This window comes from Macrosteles quadrilineatus, unplaced genomic scaffold, assembly GCF_028750875.1.
Source record: "Macrosteles quadrilineatus isolate MER2022 unplaced genomic scaffold, UCM_ALF_1.0 Scaffold_3__2_contigs__length_128488019, whole genome shotgun sequence".
Taxonomy (NCBI): Eukaryota; Metazoa; Arthropoda; class Insecta; order Hemiptera; family Cicadellidae; genus Macrosteles; species Macrosteles quadrilineatus.
The window spans coordinates 37,253,316-37,270,576 of NW_026542596.1; the positions used below are offsets into that span (position 1 = coordinate 37,253,316).

At 35.2% G+C, this 17,261-nt stretch overlaps 1 protein-coding gene across 3 annotated transcripts in view; it reads right to left on the bottom strand.

Moving 5' to 3' along the window:
- Positions 1-6,341, bottom strand: part of LOC128988891 (histone demethylase UTY-like) — a 100,907-nt gene extending 94,566 nt beyond the window's left edge. For all 3 annotated transcript variants that reach the window (XM_054410647.1, XM_054410646.1, XM_054410645.1), the window contains exons 1-2: positions 6,189-6,341; positions 516-582 (exon numbers count right to left, since the gene is read on the bottom strand). In XM_054410647.1, coding sequence (XP_054266622.1) covers positions 516-582; positions 6,189-6,256 — 135 coding nt within the window. In that variant the 5' untranslated portion in view covers positions 6,257-6,341. The remainder of the gene's footprint in view (positions 1-515; positions 583-6,188) is intronic.
- Between the last annotated feature and the right edge of the window lie 10,920 nt (positions 6,342-17,261).

The window sequence follows — 17,261 nt, forward strand, 5'->3', positions numbered from 1 at the left end:
GAATACGTAATTAAGTGAGATTATATGGACTATTTACAAGCAAATGTAATCAAATAATTCATTAAAAGACGCATAGAAATATGTGATTTTCACTTTAAATATCCAGGGAGGACCCCCCTTTTAGAAGGGGGGTATTCTATACCCCAAAGACTCCCCAGTAAGTCCGGCGCCACTGTCGCCCAGTGAACATCCCTTAAAATATGCTCTGAGCACACTGAGTTTAAAATCCCTTTACTTTGGACTGATTCAAGCTCTAAAATGTCCATAGCCTCTGTTACATACTGTATAGGCCTACTCCAGTCCTATATTTAGGTGTGAGGTTGCTACCTTTTAAAAAAATGTTGACTTAGCATGTTCTAGGTAGCCTTTACTAAACACAGACAAACCAGACATGTTTCATTAATAAAATAAACCACTACTTTATAGTTTCGAAATTGCAAGTGAAAAGGTTATTTTTCCCATATTTATAAACAGTAGGTAGTTGATACGCTGATTAATAAAAAAATATACTATACCTTTACAACCAGCTCTTTCTTCTTGCTCTGTTCAGGCGAGTTTAGTTTGAGAAATCCAAACTGCCGACTGGAACAAAAGAAAACAATTTATGGATTATTACAAATCTACTTTGACTTATGATTTGACTTACCCGGATGAATTATTTTTGCATACAGGAAAGATATACAGTACAGAATTTACAAAATAAAATTACGGAAAAAGAAAATACGGCCAACCTAATTACAGTGGAACCTCTTTAATCCGAACCCTCGTAATCCGAACGTCCACTAATCCGAACGCCTCATTGCTATACTCTATATACAGTACAGTAGTTCTTTATTGGATACTGTATTTATTGGTAGGCCTATACATATTGTAATTGTTTCTATTGTAATGTAAAGTACTGTTTATACCCTGTTTCCTAATGTATTAAATAAACAATGTATTTTACTTTATAAAGCATTTTTCACTTTTCCCTAATAATTGTTAGCCTATGTAAAAACAACAATATGCTCTGTAATCCGAACTATTCAATAGTCTGAACTACCCCCGGTCCCAATTAGTTCGGATTAAAGAGGTTCTACTGTATTATAGTTATCCAACTCAAGGTTCTTGGGAGTCATTTGGAGTAGATTTAATCATTGCGTATGTCTGTGATAGAGAAGAGGCCACCAACTTCACAAGACATAAACTTACATTTTTTTATAAAGGGAACAGTCCAAACGCTGGTTTTGTTACTATCTTACGTCGATCTTTTGTTAGATATTGGCATTATTAATTGATAGCCCAATGACAAATGGTGTCTGGATTCTGAAACACTCTGTGACTGTGTTATGTCGCTTTGGGACCTTTACAGTTGGAAGGAAACACTATTTAACCCCACTTGGTTACCCAGACAATCAAGCTTCATTGAAAAATTATCAAAAAATATAAACTAATTAATCCCTAAATGTTGACTGACTAGGTACAGCTTGTTGCAAAGAATAGGAAATTTAAAACCTGCAGTGGCTGATCAAAAAAATTTGATCCGCAACCATAATTTTCCAGCAAATTTGTTTGTACTGTGTGTGAGAATAAACATAGACTATTATTTTAAAGTGTTGTGTTTCTGTTAAGTGATTATTATGGCTGAGTAGCTGAGTGGTTATAGTGCTAGCCTAACAATCAAAAGGTCGCCAGTTCGATCCTGAGAAAAGTCAATAGCTTTGTGATGGTTCAAAACCAGACCCAGCTGTTCCTGATAATTGGGCTTTAAATAAATTGTCCTGACTTGTGATGGTGAACCAGCTGATCTTAGTAACAAAGCTACACGGATCATCTCACAACATTCTACACTCATATTTGGGTTAAAATACATCCCCCAGTCCCCATCTCAAATAATTAATAATTTATTAATCACCTTCTGTTCAATAAAACATCATGTACTATAGCCTACTGTGAATGAGTTTTTTAAAATGGTGAGAGTGAAAATCTGTTAGGTAAAACAGTTGACAGTATAATATAGTTTCCAAGAGCAAGCAATTACAACTCACAAGTAAACATGTTCACTGCGTTTGCGTGATGGCCAACGGCGGCCTGGCCTGGTGCAGGAACAGCGAATGTGCCGCGTGGATGAGTGCGCAAAAATGATTAAATTTAGTTTCATCCAATAGGTGAGGCATATTATAGCATGTATTGAGTTACAGTCGTGGACATAGTTTTACAAGGACCAAAAAGATAGCAGCACTAAACAAAATTGCTAACAGACCCTCACAGTGCCGGATTTACCACTAAGCAAAAGGGGGCCACAGAGGATTGAGAAAAACATTTTTTAGATCAAAAAATCATTTACCCAAATTTTAAAACCACCAGTTTGACACGATCACAGGTGACCAACGACCAACCTGTCGATAATGATGTCTCCATGGACCGAGGGAGATGTTCACGATTTTGCCGCGGCCGCTGATGATGATGTCCCCGTAAATGCGGCCCGCGGGAGATGTTCATGATTTTACTGTGGTCATGGGTGACGGCGATGATATCCTCAAGGTCACAGCTCACGGTATATGATCACGATTTCGCCACAGTCGCGAGTGTCGAGGATGATGTCCATTTGTTGCAGCCCGCGGGGGATGTTCGTGATTTTGCCACGGTCACGGTCACGGATACCTATCATGGTTTTTTTGTTAAGAGGTTGGCGGCCTCTTTTAACATTGCTTTTGCCCATCCAGCAAAGAAAGGGGTGAGCGGGTACAGTACAAAGGTGAACTGTACTGATAAAATGTTTTCAGCAGTGACCAGGATCCGAACCCACGACATCGCTGCCTTGGGCCCGAAGTCCGTGACGCTACCGACTCACCAAACTTGGTTAGGGGAGATGTCCATGATTTCATCCGCGATCACGGGTGTCGATGATGATGTCTCTTTGATGCATAGGAGATATTCACGATTACTTCCGCGATCGCAAGGAATTTCCACCACGGGGGAGGGCCGCTCAAGTAATTTGGCCTAGGGCCGCAAGTACCCTAAATCTGGCACTGGACCCTCAGTATTGCCAAATGGAGGGATAGTAGGGATAGTAGCCAGGGGTGTAGTACTCGGATAGACCATAAAAAATACCACAAAAAAGGTGTCAAGCACAATTTTGAGGTAAGGTTCCTTCCACAATGCTATAATAGGCCTACAGTCATTATCGTTATCCTTTACCATGTAACTAAATCTGAGCCAAAACCCTATACTACAGTATTTAAAAAGCACTGTCAGTAAGATACAAAAATGACATATCTCAAAATGAATTGGACGAAATTAATGATGTACGAAACCGGCACTAAACGCAATAGCAACGTTCCCCGCCGAGTGCTGAGCTTATAATTATTATAATAACCCGCAGCAAAAATGTGATAAATACAGTCTATATGTAGAAACCTGTCTCTTGTTCCTCTTTCTATCTAGAAATGGCCTGGGCCTCAAACCATTGGCTAGTCCCCAAGTAGATGGAGGGTCGGGAGACAGGTTCCATCATAAAAAAATACATTGGAGACCCTCAGCTTATTTTTTCATCACTTTTCTTTTGAGTTTTCTTGAGACTCACTGAAAGTAGAGTATTACTGATAGGCCTACACTTTTTTTCTAGAAAAAAAAAATGAATTTGAACAAAGATTTTAAAATGATGTCATACTTTAAAGGTTTTTTTCTACTTGCCAAGTAATAGTAAGTATAGCCAATAAAAATAAAAAAGTGTTAACTTTGCTATATTGGTGGTGTTGGTGGTGAACACAAGAAATATAAAATTGTGTACCTAGGGAAGTTAGTTTGATGCTAAAAGACTACGGTACGCAAAATAATCCTTTTGTGAGTTCAAAAATGTTTTGTTTGGTTAAATGGAACTAAGTTACTCAAACCATATTAACATAAGAGTTACAAAATTAAAATATGTAGTTACCTATTATTATTTAAAAGTTAAAGCAGAATGCCAATGCATATGTACTGTAAAGATAATTGCACTTGAATGACTTTTGAAGATGAGTCATTCTGATGAAGCTATTATAGGCCTACTGCTTAAGTATTTTGTCAGTATTGTGATTTGGTTAACTGATTCAATAAAGAAATACCCCTGCCACAGCAAACCTGCAGACTAAGCGAAATTCCATTTACCAGTGTTTGATTTTAAATTAGGTAAATTTTAAACATAAGGTTTAACGAGGTGCCTAGGTTTGCTGCTACACAGGGAGGTTAATAAAGTGTGTTTTAGTCAAATATGAAAAGCTTAGTATAAAATAAATACATTTGCCAAGTTTAAACAAGCAAACTACAACAGTTTACTCATTCTCCATAAGAATAACATGGGAAATTTAAATTTAGGCTACAATTTATTCAATTTTCTCTATAACCAAAAACCGCACAAAAACACTCTGATACCTATACTAAATTATTTGTTTTTTAAGTGCAATGGTCTTACCACTAGTAGGCCTATTCGTGGTTCTTACTTACCCTAATTATTATCGTGGACCCTTCAAGGCTAAATTATTAATATTTTGTTGGAGCTGGACTCCACAAGCGCCCCTCGAGTGTTTAAGAGGTTAGCGGCCTCTTTTACCAAGCATCTGCCTATCCACCACAGGGGCCTGTGCGTGGAACGTACCCAGCAAAGCAATGGTTGAGCCGGTACAATACACCGATAATAAAGTAGTGGCAAGTACTAGGATCCGAACCCAATTTCACAGAACTAATTAATTATGAGGGCTAGGCCTAGTGATTAAATTTGAAATTTTGTCAATCAGTAGGTAAGTTAGGGCCTAAGTTACCGTTATAAAATAGCCTAGAGGAACCAAGTGTTACCTAAAATTTCACTTACCACTAATTTAAACATGTTAAGGTATGTTAGGTAACCTAACTTATTACAATTTATTTAGGCCTATGTTAAACTTGAAACTGATTACCTGACCTGATTACCTTCCTCTTCACCAAGACCAGCTTTGCCGGATAGGTTGTGTCATGATAAAAAAAAAAAAAAAAAAAAAAAAAAATACTATTTGGTAAATTCTATTTACAATATATACATACAATCACTTATGGCGGCGGATAAACCCTATTTATTCACTGTTTCAAAGTATTCGTCAAGGCTATAAAAAGGTTTGGTTACTAGCCAGGACCTAAGGGCAGTGCTAAATTTCTTTATTTCAAGGTTTTTTATATCTTGGGGCAAGTTGTTGTAGATCCTAATTGCTATGGTCGGGAAGGCATTCTTCGTCTTAGCAAGTCTACGGAAGGGAATGTCAATTTCATGGTTTCGTCTTGTCTGGTGTTTGTGAACGGTATCTCTGGTTGGAATCTAGGTATCTCTAGCCTAGGCCCTACAGTTTTTTATACTAACTTACCTACCCAATCTAAGGTTCATTTTGATACACATTTTGCCAACTTAGGTTTGGTTTGTTTAGGCACAGTTGCTTTGTTTTTTTAATCAGGCCGTTTCAAGTTTAATAACTTTTAATAACTATTAATAACTATTCATATGAAGAAAGAAGAAGTCCTTGTACCGCCTGATGATGACTCCACATAGGAGTCGAAACTAGTTGCAACTGCAATTAAATGGATTGCTTAATAGCAGGTATTTAAACCTTTTTAATTAATAACTTTGCCTAACTTAACTTAGCCTATCTTGGTTCCAAATTTAACACCTGTAAAGCTAACTTACTTAAGCATTTGTATTATTACATTTTCGATGTCCAAATTGGGTGGATGTCATAAGTTAACTGTAAACTAATTAATTGACCTAAGCTTAACCCATGATTAAGTAGGGCCTATGTCTTATGAAGATACGGTACCCATAAGAAGTAGGTTACAGAGAGATGATGACCTAATTTTTATTCTTAGGATCCCATCTGGGTTGAACTTGCAATATAAGCACGGTAAGTAAAGTGGTATGACTTAAGGTGAAATCATTACACCCATTCGCGATGAGGTTTTTAAAATAATCCTAAGTTAAAAGTTTCTTTTCACACCTAACCTATTAGGACAAGCAGACAACACCGTGGAGGTTACGCCCCCTCGAATTTGATACAAACTAAATAAATAGAGGGAAGGGAATCCGTGTTTTATATACATCAATATCATAAAATAAAGATCAAAATATCACTATGTAAGGTAATAACATCACAATTTATGTGCCTTAGTAAAAAAAAGTAAACTTAACTTAAGTAGCCATTTCTCCGTACCTGTCAAGTTCCGATAAAACTTGCAGTTCTTGGGGCGTTAAATTAATTTCGTCAGTTTCTTGAGCCATTTTATACACAATTCACTAAACCATCACAAATAATATTCACTCACAACAAAACACAATAGTAAACACAACAAAAACTTCAACAAATTCAAACTGACATTTCTATGGCTAGACGACAGACAGCAGCCATATCAGCTATCATCAGCAGTTTAGACACGTTCTCTCTGGGATTCTGGAAAGAATATTTATGTAGCTGCTTAGTTAAATTAAGTTTTAATAAGCTATTTTTAGAGTTTTAAGTTAACTACGTAATTCCTAACTAATTTTTAGCCTTAAAACAATAAAAAGTAATTTAATAATAGTCTTATATTACAAATAAGACATTTGTACTTTCCAGAAACCCAGCCATACTTCCACAAATAAGAGTATGAATGACCTTTTAGAGTTCAAGCATAAAGCATTATAATTAGTTATCGGGACAAAAGATAGAACACCCACACAATATTTGATAATTTCTAATATTTTTCACATTTGCTAAAAGTGCTTTTACACGACGAAAGAAGTATGTCAAGAAAATTTAAGGAAGTTAAAAACTTTCCAAAAACTTTCTTGAGTTAGCTCTCCAGTGTCCTCTGTTCTCTGATGTTCTATGTAACTTCCTTTTAAATTTGTATCATGGAATTAATTCCATGAATATAATATATAAATAATATAATAAATCCAGAAAAATTATGAAAATCTATGATTTCCTATTATTTTTTCAAAAAAAAACTAGGCAACTCAGGCGTGTTTAAATTCCTATTTAATGTATTTACCGTAGTGAAAATCAACAATAGTAGAAATAGTATTAACTTTTGTTTCCTTTTGTAATGCACTTTTCATATTACAACCTAAATGTATATTTTTCTTTAATTTTTATTCATAAAACTAACCATTGGCCATGATTAAAAAAGGATGCTTCTAATTTGTTTCATAAAACATAATCTATATATTTTTTTCATTTATGAACACAAAATTTTATTTTGTTTAAATCTTCACAAACAAACCACACTTAATAATTAATTGAATATTCCTATATTAATTACAATCCTTCCTTATACAGGGTGAGTTTTAATTGTCCCCCCCCCCCACTTTTTTCTACATTTTTTCAAATATCAATCCCAGACCACTTCCAAACATTGTTGGGTAGTAAGTACTTAATTTTGACAAGGTAATAATTTCTGGCCGCCATCTTGGATCCGCCATATTGGATGCAAAATATTTTTTTCAAATGTAAAGGTCCCATGTTTTTATTGTGACCCATTATTTCGAACTAAATTTCTACCCTGATTACAATGCCGCAAACCGTTTAAAAAAAATCTTGATTCATTTCAAACTTATGAGGGTTTTTTAAAACTTGTTTAGCCCATTTTAACATTGTGCATTTACAAACTAAAACCATAATCTCAAAATAGTGCTAAGATAAAGATAAGTACCAGTCATTGTCGACATATTGTCACTTGGTTATGACAGATGTATTTTATTCGGCCGCCATCTTGGATCCACCAGTTTGAAATGTGATAAATTATTTTAAATATGAAGGGGGTGTTGTGACCCATCATTTCAGATTACTTTTGTAAGCTGAACCATAGATAAAAACAATACGTGTTGGTTAGTCTATGGCTGAACTCAATTCCATGATCCGTTTTTCATTTTTATATTTTGATTTTGAAATATTGACATTTTTAACAACAAATTTGCAATATATCATAAATAAAACTTGATAACAAAAAATGGATTGCGGCATTGAGTTTAAAATCATAGGTCACAACACCGCCTTCATATTTAAATTAATTGATCACATTTAAAAATGGCGGATCCAAGATGGCGGCCGAAAACATTACATTCGTCATAACCAAGTGAAAATAGGTCGACAATGAATTTTGGTGAATACTTATCGTTATCTAGCACTATTTTGAGATTATGGTCTTAGTTTGTAGATGCACAATGTTAAAATGGACTAAAAATAAAGTTATAAAAAGTCCTCATAACTTTAGAACGGATCAAGATTTGTTTAAACTAATTGTGGCATTGTAATCAGCGTAAAATCTTTGTTTAAAATAATGGGTCACAACCCTACCTTTCTTATGAAAAAAAACGTTGTATCCAATATAGCGGATCCAAGATGGCGGCCACAAATGTATACCCAGTCAAAATGTAGTACTTACTACTCTACAATGATCTGATGAGGTCCGGAGTTGATATCTTGAGAAATGTAGAAAAAAGTAGGGGGGGAAGTCATTTAAAACTCACCCTGTATAATACGTCCCCCCCCCACTTACTACCCCCACGCCACCCCACACTTCTGTGCATTACTATTTCATATTTATTAATATTTTATGGTCTTTCTTGTTAACTTTATTGTTAAGTTTTGAAATTTGTTAATATTTGTTAATTTGTTAATAAGTGGCCACACGATACGGATTGTCCGCGCGGTTGGAGCTCATTTTCAAGCATTTCCGGTTTTTTTTTTTTTTTTAGTTTGTGCCTGTGCGTTTCGGTTTATAGGTGTAAAATGTTCGATACAGACAAATTAATAGAACTTGTTTAATACAAACCATGTCTGTGGGATTACTCATGTTGTATTTCATGTTGTAAATTTCTTATGAGTGTATCTTCCTTAGTTTTATGCAGTCGAAGCAATTGAAGTAGCTCGTCAAACGATGCTATAGTGCTACATGCGATAGTAACCAAAAAAACTATGGTTTCGCATGTGCTCGTAAAAGGTTTGGAACACAAATGGTTTATCAGTTATGAAAGGATGAACCCAATGATTCCGGTTAACCTTAGGCTCTAGCTCAACACACGCTTCTAATGCAAAAACTAACATAAGTGTTTCGCCCATGATTACAACGAGAACGAGTGAATTAAACCATGTTCTAATCTTACAGTACGTAGGCTGGGAAACCTCAACCGGAAGCGGTTCATCCGCTCCGTGTGGTCGGGACATCGTCGTGCGGCTTATGATCGCGCGATCATAGTATCGCCCTGTGTGGCCACTCTCATTTGATTCAATGTGTTGTCGGACCACGCGGATCCGCCTCGTGTGGCCCCGGCCTAAGGTAGGCTGGTAGGCCTGTAATTGAAAGTGTACTATTTTACTAAGAATTAAGTGGATGCACTGTTTTATGTCATAACTCAAACTCAACTCACTTTATTTACCTTTTTACAAACATAGAATAACAAATAAACATATGATTATAATTAATAGAAATTAACAGGTGTTATGAAATAAACTGTTCTCACAACATCCTCCCTTTTAAGTTTGAAAGTTCTTCAACCAGCTTGGTTTGTGTATATATCTCTTTGGACGGTTGTATGGTTCTGTATGATGTGCATTCTCAGACAAATGTTGTTCACTGTTTTCCTCTCTTAAATAAGGGGCAAGTTTGAGGTGGAATCGATTTCTTCTCACATTCCTCTTATCAGTTTCAACAATATATGAACGAGGGCTGTCCAGGATTTTCACAATTTTGCCATGTCTTCTAAGGTCCACAATCCAAACTGGGTCTCCTATATGAAGAGGATTGAGAGTTTGCACTTTGTGCCTTCTAGCATAGTTGTGTTTATACTTCTCACGATATGTTTCTTCTCTCCCCTTAAGATCCTTTAGATCTGGTTTTCCACAAAGCAAATGTCCTGTCTGAGGCAATGTGCTTCGTAATCGCCTGTTCATGAGAAGCTGAGAGGGACTGTAGCCATTCCAGAGGGGTGTCGTTCGATAGGCTAGAAGTGCTAAATAAGGGTCTTCCACATTTTTCTTTAGAATCATTTTGGCGATTTTCACTGCGGCTTCGGCCTCTCCATTGCTTTGGGAAAATTTTGGGCTACTTGTTATATGCTTAAAGCCATAAACTTTGGAAAATGTCTTGAAATCTGAATGTTCAAGGACTTGAAATTGAGACCCACAGTCAGACCTAACTTCTTCTGGAATGCCATGTCGACAGAAAAAGGCTTTGCATCTCATTATTACTTCTCGTGATGTTAATGACTCTAATTCAGCTATTTCAAAATATCTGGAGTAATAATCTGTCACAGTCAAAAACCAAACGCCTTCAAGTTTGAATAAATCCATTGCAAGTGTTTTCCATGGTCTGTCAGGGAATGGTGTGGGAAGCAATGGTTCATGACTGTTCCTTGAATGTTTAATACAAGTAGGGCATGATTTCACCATACTTTCAATGGCTGAGGAAATTCCTGGCCACCAGACTGACTCTTTTGCACGTAAACGACACTTGGTAATTCCAAAATGACCTTCATGTACTCTTTGAAGTGCCCAAGACTGGAGAGCTGGTGGAATTACAAGTCTTGAACCTCGTAGTATCATCTCATTATCAACACTTAGCTCATCCTTAACTGAATTATATGGTTTTAGGTCATCTCGTAATGATGTCTTAGAAGGCCAACCTTGGATGATTATTTTTTTCAGTTCACATAAAGTCGGATCTTTATTTTGTTCCTCCAATACTTTAGCAACTATGCAGTCGTTTATATCAATGGACGACAAAACCATTTGAACAAACGCTTGAGTTTCTTCTTCTAACTCACGGTCATCAGTACCTGAAAATGGGAGAGGTGCTCTTGAAAGAGCATCAGGAACTAGAAGCTGCTTTCCAGGAATATAGGTAATTGAAAAATCATATATCATGAGACGCAATCGAATTCTTTGAATTCTTGGAGACAATTCATCAAGATGTTTGGATTTCAAAATTTGAAGTAGTGGTTTGTGATCTGTTTGTATTGTTATTCTCTTGCCAATAATAAATTCTTGAAACTAAGGATCTTAAGGGGAGAGAAGGAACATATCGTGAGAAGTATAAACACAACTATGATAGAAGGCACAAAGTGCAAACTCTCAATCCTCTTCATATAGGAGACCCAGTATTAGTACCATCAACACCATTTCATCATTAAGTGAACCCCAGTCACAGGTCCTAGCCAAGGAATGGAGACTAACTATAAACTCTTCAACTGATTCGTTAGTTTTTTGTTGTCTCTTCAAAAACTTTGCTCTTTCGAAAATTAAGTTCCTACGTGGAATAAAATGTTTGTCAAATAAATCTAAGGCTTCTTCAAATGTTAGCGTTGATTCGGTTGCTAAATTGAAAGATGCAAAAATCTCATCAGCTTTCTCACCTAATGTGTATATCAGAGTGTTGATTTGTTTGTTCTCAGACTCTTCAGATAACCCAGATGCTGAACGATATCTTTGAAATCGTGTTTTCCATCTTGGCCAATCTGCTGGTACAAAGGAGAAACTAGCTGGAGGTTGAATAACTGAATGAGTGTTTGATACAATGATTGACTTCTTAGTTGAATTGTTGTATTCATTTTCTCTGCTTCTTTCATTTTGTTCTTGTTCATTTTCATTATCTTCATAGTCAGATTGTTTCCTTCTTGGATTTCTCTTTTGAGGCATAGCTCTAAACCGCTGCCACCATGTACTATTTTACTAAGAATTAAGTGGATGCACTGTTTTATGTCATAACTCAAACTCAACTCACTTTATTTACCTTTTTACAAACATAGAATAACAAATAAACATATGATTATAATTAATAGAAATTAACAGGTGTTATGAAATAAACTGTTCTCACAACAGAAAGTTACTTTTTCACACGGGTTAAAAGTAATTAAAATACTACCTCAACCTCACTACTGCACACTTTATTCGTGTTGAAATTTTCATTAACAAAGGTGCTCTTGTCTTTTCCACGAAACACTGAGGAATAAGGACATTAATGCGTTACCAACAGACATACACACACAAATACTGAATTGAATTAGGGGATTTGCTACGCTTTAACCAAAGCAAATTACAAACAAAATAATTATTTAAAAGTTTTGATAGTGTTATAAAATTTTATCATAATCGTTTTAGGCCTAATCAAACTGTAAAATTGGTGTAAATCCGTTGGCAAATATATACTTTATACTTTTCTTTGAAATGGCGACCATACAAAGTAGGTATTTTAAGCCAAGTATGAATGGAGATGAGTGCATGATGAGTGGCGCGATCTTGTAGTCTTGTTAGTGACTAAGGCCGACATATTCCTTAGACACAGCTGTTAATTAATAGCCCATACAGCTAATGGCGACTAAGGGACCTACAGTTTATAGTGGAATCCGAACCACATTTTTTCCTTGACGAATTGGTCTTATTATCAGGATAGTACTGCGGATAGTCATAGTACTCACCTGTGCGGACGTTAATCTACGCCAGGGAGTATCGCATCCACAGTGCATGCCTATAAATATCCACAATTTGTGACCTCCTAGTAGCTGGATTACAGGACGACGCCACCCGTCCCAGTCTTATTTATAAATAAGTTAATAAATACACAGTCCACAAAACATTTATACGTTAACAACGCCAAGCTTTAAAAATTCATTATGGTTTGCTAAAAAAATCTTTCACTAATGTTTTATCATTTTCATAGCATCAACTAACATTTTGGATACCAGACAGAAAACACAAAAAAAAATACAGTAAGACATCAATTAAATTTAATAAGAAATAAGGTGCAGCACTAACGATAACTATAGTTGTAAATAGTCATGTGTTTGTACGTAAAAATGGTTCTTAACTGCTACCACTGGTTCTAAGGAAAAGTAGCAGTACCAAAAACCAACGTTTACATTTAAGAAAAGAACTATAGTACTTACGACAAATTCAAACTGTCCTTCTAATCAAACTGTATTATAGGTGTTAATCCGTTGGCAAATATAAAAATAAATAAATATATACATGCCACAAAAAACTCACTATGGTTTGTTCAAAAAAACTTTCACTAGATGTGGTGCAGTTCCAAAGTTATTAATCTCCCTTGTATTAATTTTTAAGAGAGGTCGTCCAGTGGTCGAAACTCGACCAAAAATACGTAATGTACTCACTTATCTATTTTCACCCCACACTGTAAATAAAACATGTGATTTGAGTTTCTTCCATTTGTTTTGGTTTTCTGTTTATATTTCGTTGTTATTTTCGTTACCAGCATGGCAACGCATAAGATCCATGTTAATATTTTCAAATTTTTAAACTCATTTTTTGTGCTTATCTTTGAGCCTATTTAAATTTATAAAGGGATTCTGCACACCTACAGGAAAATAGTTTTCTAACGGTATGCGTAGATTTTCCCTACGATGAACACGAGCTGAGAAAAAAGGTTTTAAAGAAACATGCTTGCCTATTAATATATAGATAGATTAAGTTTTCGAAAATCAAAGTTATTTCCCATTAATAGTATTATTTGTAAGCAACTTTTAATGTTAAGATATTAATGACAGTTTGAAGAAACCACCTTTATCCAAACAAAGGTTTCTTATTTAAAAGATTACGTTATCTCTAAACGATAATCGGTACATATATATCCAACAAACATTTGGAGGAAATGTGACAAAAAACGCACAAATCTGGGGGTTTGGACGTTTGTAGTTTTACTTCCAGGGGCGGTTTAACCCATACGCGAACTACGCGGCCGCATATGGCGCCACGAAAAAGTGGCGCCGTGGCGCCAACGGAACATTTATTTTTACGTGAACAACGTAATTTTGTTTATTTTTGCTCAGAGTTCAAGTATTCAAAGCACCACAATAAAGGCATTTATTCTGTTTGTACCAACAGCACTTGAAAATTGTGTATATTTGTACAGCACTACAACTCAAGGACTCACTGCCATTTGCAGTTTCGATTTGAACTGAGCTGACGCTCGGCAGTCGGTAGCGTCAGCGCCAGCGCGGCACCTGGGTTTCATTTTTACGAATCACTCATGCTCGAGATAAGCAAGCGCGCAGCGCCACTTGTCACAACAAGAAACTTCCCCTTTCTTTCACTCCTTTCTGCCTCTGATCCTAGAGCAGAGCACTACGTTGTATTGCACTCTTTTAGTTGTATACGTAGGCCCAGGGCTATACCGTATCGGTATCGTGTATTTTGGCATTGTTTTGATGATTCATGATTGTTGATAAGCGAATTATTACGAGTGTTTTAAGTTTAATTTATAATTAGCGCATTAAATAAAAAGAAAGTATAAACTGAATGAATGAGTAAAGCATATTGCGAGTCGAAACTATGAAAACAATGGCAGAAAAAAAGAAACCGTCTGGCGCTTATCATAGAAAGCGTAAGGCGAATTTGGAAGAGGAAGAAAAAAAAGCCAAATCAATGAGTAGACTTTTGTAGAAATCATCTGGTGGCGAGTCCAGTCAGCCCAAAGAAGCCACGATAGAAGACGGCAATGACGTAGGTATTTATTTATTTATTTTCCAAGGAAAGATTAAAACAAGCAGCTGATCACAAACGGCAAACATTACGTCATTGCCGTCTTCTATCGTGACGTCATGCTTGACGAGCATTACATTACGACCTGTTTTTTTTGTGTGTCCTTGGTTTTGCTATAGTTTATATGATGAGTAAAAGTGTACGGTATAAATGTCACATTTCTGCGAATAATAAACAGCCTTTTATTGCAAGTTAGTATTGTTCTACCTAAACTTATAAAACAAATTCTTCCCAAAATTATTGGGAAAAAATTCACAAATACGGTTAAGTTATGTTCATTGGTTGGGGGGGGGGGGGGAATTCTAAGTGGCGCTGATTCGGGTGTTCGCTTAACTCTGAAAAATTCCTAGAACCGGCCCTGTTTACTTCCTAAGTAGGAAAAGTATCGATATCGTTGTCGAAATGTAAGTAAGTAGAAACCAAAAGTGACACATTGGAAAAGCATGTTTAGCTAGTAGCATTGACTATAAATCCTTAAGAATTTATAGTCAATGCTAGTAGCTACATAGGCTATTTCACATGTTACAAAACTTTAGTAATCCTATCTCAATTTTCTTGATTATATAGTTTCATTACAGTTAATTAAAACAATAGAATTTATGATGGAAATAAATGACTTCAATAATTATTCATCATCATGCTTTAGTTTGATTTTCATTTTGGTCACCAAACATCAATATATATGTGTTCTAAAAATACTTTCAATAGTTTTAGATATAATCATAAAGTTTCCTCAAGGTGTCTCTCGACAGGATTAGGCAACTTACAAAATTTAGAGTTATCTACTTCTATTCTACTATAGCCACATTCTCCCTAGTTTCACTGAACTGGGTTTGGTATTTCAGGTTTTGTAGTCAAAACATTCAAATCAAACACTTCATCTAAGTTTTTCACCTCTATGTGTTTCACTAATTCTTCTAATTAACTTTTCTTTAAGGCTAACATCAATCACTATTACCCAGCTTACTTGACATCTCTTCTACCATCCTTTACATATTGCATGACTCTTTAACTTCGGGTATTTCCATTGAGTTTAAAATAAGTCGTCTAAGCCTTGTGTCTAGCCTAGCAATATCTACAAATAAGCTGTTAACATTTAACTCTGCAAACAGGATTTTTAGATCTGAAAACTTAAAAATAAGAACTCTTGGGTTCAAAAAATAGTATTTACAACAAATCTTGGCCTTTTCTGAGTATATTTGCAGTCTCTGTATCATTAGCATTCTTTCCCCTCAATTTAAGTTCATAGAAGAAACTAAACTTTTAACCTAATTTTGAAACAATTAAACTTTTTTACTTTGATTTAAATTACAATTCACTTCAATATCAAATACTGTATAATAAACCATATCATCAATCCGACACATAATTTCTCCCATTAGGGAGTAACTATGATATTTTATAGTGAAAATCACAAAAGGTGCAATAGGAATGAGTTTTATGAATTTGATCCCGTTTTCTGCTAAAATTTGATCTGTGTTGTTTTACAAGGATTTATAGCCAAATCATTTTGAACTAATGATGGAGCGTCTTGTCAGTTGATGATAGTATATCCGCATGAAGTGATTGTGGTGACTTATTTGATAGTAAAAGGGTCGTTTCATCTGCATATGTGATCATTTTTATTTCTTTGTTTCCAATGAATCTGGAGAAATCATTTGTGAATAGGATTAATGAAAATGACCCCAGGACAGAACCCTGCATACTGGCAGTACTGGTAGTATTTGGATCTCTGAATTGATTTCCTTCCATTTGTATCGTGCTGAATTTAAACTACATTGTCCGATCCATAACTTAGCTAGCAACACACTCAGGTTTAGTTGCTAAATGTTAAATCTCAATTATTAAAGTTCCCCTTAATATTATATTTAAGGGATTTTAACAAGTATTCCTAATGTACACAAACATTTTAGGTGTATTATCTTAATACAGAGTATCCATCTTTCTTTGGCTAAAATACATTTTTTTATGTCAGGAATCTATAACGGTGCCCCGGAACTCTCTGGAACATTTATCATACAGTCTGTATAAGTTTGATATAAATTATTTAATGACTCAAGATACTTCAAATTTGGTAAAAATGTGTACCTTATTAGGTCAAATAAGTACAGAAGAATACCGACAAAAGTTTTAAACCATTCGCTATACTGTATGCTAAATAGCATGTTTTTAACAATGTCAGACATGTGGAAACCCAAACTTAAACGACCATTTACTGGTACTCTCACCCTACATAAATGGATTAGTATAGGGATAGACGGGTCTCAAAAATCGGGAAATTTTAAATCTCGTTCTAGAAGACGAGATTCTATTTCGAGATTTTTTCAAGACGAGATAAAAAAAAATTATTTAAAAATAATTGAAATAAAAAACCCCTGCAGAAAGTCAATGCAATACCCGCAATTTACATGAGCGCCGTGATGTTGCGTTTCCTTTGCGAAGGTGTTTTTATTTAATTCTTTACATGGAAATATTGCTTCAATTGTTTTATAATTTTTTTGACATAGCAAATGATGAGAAGTTTTGTTAGTGTTAGCAGTGTGAGACATGTTTTACTACTGTAAACATAGCCAAAATAAGTCACTCCAAAATTATTCTAAAAATAACACAAGACAAAAAATTGTTATTTGATACTTTAACTAGTAATACTGTTGTTTTAGACTTATAAATTTGGTATTTTTCAAAGTTGAACTATACTAACTAAAATCTCCATGTTTCCTATGACGAAGAGTTATTTTTAATAAGTTA